This window comes from Cariama cristata, unplaced genomic scaffold (assembly GCF_000690535.1).
Source record: "Cariama cristata isolate BGI_N322 unplaced genomic scaffold, ASM69053v1 scaffold36731, whole genome shotgun sequence".
NCBI classification, from domain to species: domain Eukaryota; kingdom Metazoa; phylum Chordata; class Aves; order Cariamiformes; family Cariamidae; genus Cariama; species Cariama cristata.
In genome coordinates, this window is record NW_009601714.1 from 46,036 (window position 1) to 52,035 (window position 6,000).

Below are 6,000 nucleotides of genomic sequence, written 5' to 3' on the forward strand. Positions count from 1 at the left end.
TTCTGTGCAGTTTCTCAACCTTCACTTCCCTTTCATAGTAATGTGAATAACTGCATCCTGAGACTGTACCCCCAGTATTTTTAAAAATTTCTTTTGTATAACGCAGTACACTTGCATCTGCGCACCAAATTATCACTTTAAAAGTGGAATCCTTTACAATCTTGAGAGAATTAGATTGGGGAAAAAAAAGCATTAATTTCATGATAGTCCACACCTGAAAAGTTTTGTGGTAGTTTTGGCCCCACAGATACATGTCTAGATGTAATCCTGCACTGATATGTTAAAATTTTGTATGCCTGCTACATGGTATGAACTTACAATGAGGCTTAAAAGGGAGAATGCAGACAGCTTAGCCTTACCTACCTTTTTCTCCCTGTCAGATGTGGATCTGTGTTATGGGAAGATTGTGTGATGTTACTTTGCATTACAGTAGGGCTATTTATAATTCTACTGGTATATGTATGCAGGAGAAGGATTACCGTAGTAGAAAGAGTTAATTGTTAAGAAAATTATATTGTTAAGTCAGTTCTAAATATTGTTGCTACTTTTACCTTTGGTTTTTTGTGTGTTTTGGGCAGATCTACGTAGTGAGAGTTTTAAGAGAAGGGCAAGTTGAGCCAACATTTGTCTTCCGAACATTTGATGAGTTCCAGGAGCTCCACAACAAACTTGGCATTCTGTTTCCTCTTTGGAAGTTACCAGGGTATGTTCCTAACTCGCTCATCACTATTATAACGGAAGCAACAAAACTGTTCCCAGCTGGGTGGAGGAAGAAATAGCTTGAAATGGAGACAAAGCTGCTAAGGGGCAAACCAGATCTCAAAGTTGGCAATTAAGGGAGAAAACTGTTGTGTCTCAGTTTTAAGGAGGAGAGCTAGAGGAGCAACTCAGTGTCCTTAGTCTGTGCGTCCTGTCGCTTGTAAGAACTATCTATAGATGTTTCCTTGCCTTTCTATAATGTCGTTACCTATGAACGTGCTGTTTCCACTCATGATTGACATAAAAAAAAGATGTCAGCACTTCAGGATGGAAATGAAAATGAAATCTAACTCCAGTTAATTTCTCTGAAGTTAACTAAAAAGTCTATCTTGTTCTTCCCTTGTAGCTTTCCTAATAAGATGGTTCTGGGAAGAACACATATAAAAGATGTGGCAGCTAAAAGAAAAGTGGAGCTCAACAGCTACATACAGAGTCTGATGAACAGCTCTTCAGAGGTGGCAGAAGTGAGTTCAAAGAACTTAGGCAAATCCAATGCAAGTCTTCAGATTTTGGTGCTTGTTAACACTTAAACTAATGTTTAACATTTCTTCCAAATTTAGTGTGATCTTGTTTATACTTTTTTCCATCCGTTACTTCGTGATGACAAAGTGGAAGGAATAGATGGAATAACCAGACCTACAGGTAGGTAATATTTTTCAGAGTGTTTATAAATTATGTTTATAAATTATGTATATGTTTATAAATTATGACACCTTTACAATGTGACTTTTTTTTAATTCTTTTTTAATTAACTGTAGTTTTCCCTCATTGAAAACTTTGCATCACTGTCTTTCCAAACGTGCCTACATTTCAAGTTTCAAGGAAATAAAAACATACCAAAAACTGCAACAATATATGTGATCACTTGGGCTTGCTTACGGCTTGACTAAATTATTCAAGTTTTTACTCTAAACCTCGAAGTTGGTTCTTACAAGAGAATGCGAAAATCTTTAAAACCTATGGCCTTGCCCTCTTATTAGGGAACTAGAAATAAAATCAGAAACTGAACTTGGTCTAAGGCTTGTATTTTTTCCCCATATATAAGTCAATGTAGTACTGATGAAAATGTACAAATGTTACAGAGGAAATAATTGTATATTTTTTTCAGATGCAAGTCCATCAAGTCCTACCTCGGGCAAAGTGGGAGGAGAAGTGAAGCTATCCATATCATATAGAAATAGCACTCTATTTATCATGGTGATGCACATTAAAGACCTGGTAAGTAGAGATACTGAGCTCACTGCTAAAACTGTTTATATTTTGTCAATTGCCTTCTTGACTTAGATTGATGCAGGAATGGGTGGAACTCTCTCTTCCTCCAGATTTTCCAACTGCCAAGTTACTTAACTGCTGCTTTTGGTTAGCTTGATTGCAAGTATCTAGATTTTTGTAAATAAATATTCAAATAGGTATGCACCTAACTAGTTTTCTGACTTGTCTTGGTTTTGGATTGTAGGTCACAGAAGATGGTGCAGATCCAAATCCCTATGTAAAAACATACTTACTTCCAGATACGCACAAAACGTCCAAACGCAAAACCAAAATCTCCCGGAAGACAAGGAATCCAACTTTCAATGAAATGGCAAGTTAAATTTTATGTAGTAACTTCCTATGATTTGCTATTGTCTCTTATTCTAAGCAGTGATTAAAATACTGTCTAAAAAAAAAAATCGGTGAGGATATATAAATGGAAAAGGAACTTCTTTGAAAAACTTTGTGCCCTCTTTAAAAAACAAAACAAAAAACCAAAACAAAAACAAACAAAAAAACCCAAAGGAACTGAGTAGGTAAATTACTATTACAGGTAAGCAGAAATCTCTCACTCTCATCACTCTGAGGAGTGATGGGGAGAAGGAAAGGAATCTTAAAACTAAAGATCCCCCTGCGCTAGATTCACTGATTCATAATGTGGAGAAGAATGAATTCAGAAGTCTTGGCATGTGAACAGTACTTCCATCTGAAAACACTGGTCCTTTTAAACCCTTAACATTGGGAGCACAAAATAAAATACAGATGTACTTCAGCCCATCCTCTGAGAAACAGACATACTGAATGGTCATAATGTGCAGTTAAGACATACACAGATTGCCCAGCCACTGATATAACTTCATTTGGATAACAAAAGATTTGTTGACTTCTTACTTTCTAGCTTGTGTACAGTGGATACAGCATGGAGACTCTGAAACAGAGAGAACTTCAGTTAAGTGTGCTCAGTGCAGAATCGTTACGTGAGAACTTTTTCTTGGGTGGAATTACACTCTCACTAAAGGACTTCAACTTGAGCAAGGAGACTGTTAACTGGTATCGACTAACTGCTGTGCCCTATCTGTGAACTCATTTCTACACCTGAGTAAGACCAGAGCAATTGTATTCACTTGTGCTTTTTGCATCTTCCTACTTGAAGATAACTTGTACATCTTAAAATAAGAGATTCTGCATTTCAACAGATATGTTGGACTAATGGTCATGTAGCCTAATTTGGAGGATTTCTGGAAAACCTGGTTTATGCCTCTGTGATGTTATCAAACATCATTGTAAATGTTTAAGAGTTGCAGGTAAAGGAGGGGGTTTTTAAACCATCCATGAAAGTGAGATAAACAGTTTGACCATGGTGGTTGGTTAAGCCTAACTTAATCATTAGGCCTGTGGATATAGTGCATTTTTGCTTTTAATTTTTGTTACCTGTGTTGTGTTATCCATGGCATGATGCTGGAGAACATCAAAGACATGATGTATTTTAGGGTTACATTCCCACTACTAGCTAGACATCACAGAAGCAGAGATGGGTAAAATTTTGGTGGCTTCACCCACACCTGTAGAAATCAAGGTTGAAGGGCTGGAAAAATTCCTTCGTGTTGCATTTAATCCCAGATTCATGCTTCTCTAAGACTTATTGGAGTGAGTGCCAATAATGGAAGTTGGAAATAATGGTGCCTTATAATTCAAATGCTTCTCTTTTACCTCATTTCTGGTATTTAAATATGTATACATGTTAACTTTCAGCTCCTTAAAAAGGGGAAACGTTCTCATGTTTGATACCTTGCAGGTCCTACTGGAAGTCTTTTCCTGAGATGTGTTATTTACGAGTAACATCACTTATACTGATCTTCATAGTTAGTGCAACTTACATAAATTTTTTCTCCTGCACCATCTTCTACCCATGATCTCCAAAAACTGAATGAAGACTGGATGAATGTGGTGCTGTAGGAAATGTGCCCAGCTTCTCAGTGTTTTGAAATGTCTTGATTTCTAGGACTTTTAAATACTGCAGTGAGTAAAAATGGAACAGATTCAAACACTAAATCCAAAGTGGCATTTGCACCTGTACCTCCAGGTAAAGAATGGTCTCTAGTTAAAAAGCACAACTGCTGGATGAATTGCAGGCCAATAATGACTTGTGTTAGCAGAGCTTTGAGAGAGGAACTTGGTCACTTTTTTAACAGTTCACAGCAACACTGTTTTTTACTCCCAGTAGGAATTAATTCCACTAAAAATACTTCATTCCATGGAACACGAGATTTTAACTATATTGTGACAGTGGAGTACAACTGTCACTTGCTATCTCCTGTTAATACCACTGGTTACTTAATTAGGCATTTCTGCACTACAGGTGTAGTCTTTTTATTTGCCTTACTTGGTGTTTAGGATGATCATGTTCTGGCTAAACAAAAATATAAAGTTGCACACTTATCTTTACTACTAAATCTTGAAGCAAGACCGACTATCACCACTGACTATGACTAGAGTGAAATTTTAAAGTAAAATATGCAACTATGAACAAAGATGCAATATGGGGAAAGCCTTCTATATACCCAACACTAAAAACATGTTTCATAATCTGATTTTTTTTTTCCCTTCCCCTGCTACTGACCAATCTCCCTTCAATACAGAAGAGAGAAGTAAACTTGAATCTCCTGGTGCCTAAAATATTCATGGTCCAATTTCGTAGGAATTGTAATAATTAAAAAGCTAAGAGTATCTTGAATGTTAGAAACTGGGTTGATACTAATGGGCGCTAACAAATCCCAGTTTTATTAGGCATCTTCTGCATATTTTTCATTTAGTATATAGCCTGTAAATAATAAACTATATAACTTACTAGATATATTTCCTGCTCACTTGATGCTTTTGAGACTTACTCCATTCCATCATTAAAATCACAAGTCACTTAAACACAGGAAAGTAGACTACTGTTTTTGTGAAACGTTCCATTGTGAAATAAAATGAAAGCAATATGTACTGCCTTTTTTGCAGTTTGCTATTAAAGCACAGTGTCTTACAGCACAAAATACAAATAAACGAAAATAGTTTTTAAAATGATTTGCAGTTTTAACAGTTGTCTGGACTCTGAAAAAATGTATAGTACTGTATTAGTGTTAGCATATGTCCTGACTTCTGATTTAATCTTCTTCATAGCTTAACTCATTTTGTGCCTTTCCCTTCCTTTTCAAAATAGTCACTGGCTGAAGCTTTTTATGGTCATGGATTTTATTTTGTCATGGGATCTGGCCTTGGCCTCTCCTCACACGTAGAGCAACTTGCTAAGAGGTGCTTGCACTTCTTTGCACTATTCTCAAGGAAAAAAAAAAGTGATTGTTGGCAATAAGACTTTAACATACTACATACAGAAAAAAGATGAATGTGAAAGAGGAAAACATTCACTTGGGGTGGAATTTACGAGTACACTAAGTAGCCTGAAAATGTAGTTTTAACAGCTTTTTATATCTTGTTTAATGAAAAGAAAAAAATATTTTTTCTTTTGTATGTATGACCTGCAGCCAGAAATAAACTGTCTCTACAGTCCTCCTTTCGGTATTTCAGAGTAACAGCTTGCGCTAAGACTTCTTTCTTCTCTCTCACTTAGACCTTTGCACTGAAGTTTTTATTACTTTTTACGACCTGCAGCTACCTGTCTCTGGAAGCATGTGCGATCTTCGATAAAAGTTCTTTTCTCTATTTTTACAACTAGGGTTGTGTAGAAATCCCCCTCGCCTGCCTTAACGCGAGGGCTCTTTCCCGCCGCCGCCCCCGCCTTGTGCTCCTTACTCGGACACTGTGACCAAGATAGTGCTATAGGTGATGAAATTCAGTGAGAGCAAATAGTTTGCCTCCCTTTGTCTATATATCGATAAGAACCAAATACTTTAATTAAACGAGCTCGTTAATAAAGATGGACAATATTGCCCTCCGTCGTGCCCGTACTGAACGGGTTAAATGTGACTCCGTAACTGTCCTGTAAGT

General features: G+C 36.7%; 1 protein-coding gene across 1 annotated transcript in view; it reads left to right on the forward strand.

Moving 5' to 3' along the window:
* Positions 1–3,091, forward strand: part of PIK3C2A (phosphatidylinositol-4-phosphate 3-kinase, catalytic subunit type 2 alpha) — a 37,646-nt gene extending 34,555 nt beyond the window's left edge. Inside the window, exons 27-32 of the mRNA XM_009710559.1 lie at positions 579–703; positions 1,106–1,223; positions 1,320–1,401; positions 1,868–1,977; positions 2,216–2,341; positions 2,909–3,091. Of these exons, the coding sequence (XP_009708861.1) occupies positions 579–703; positions 1,106–1,223; positions 1,320–1,401; positions 1,868–1,977; positions 2,216–2,341; positions 2,909–3,091 (744 nt within the window). The remainder of the gene's footprint in view (positions 1–578; positions 704–1,105; positions 1,224–1,319; positions 1,402–1,867; positions 1,978–2,215; positions 2,342–2,908) is intronic.
* Positions 3,092–6,000: the final 2,909 nt, after the last annotated feature.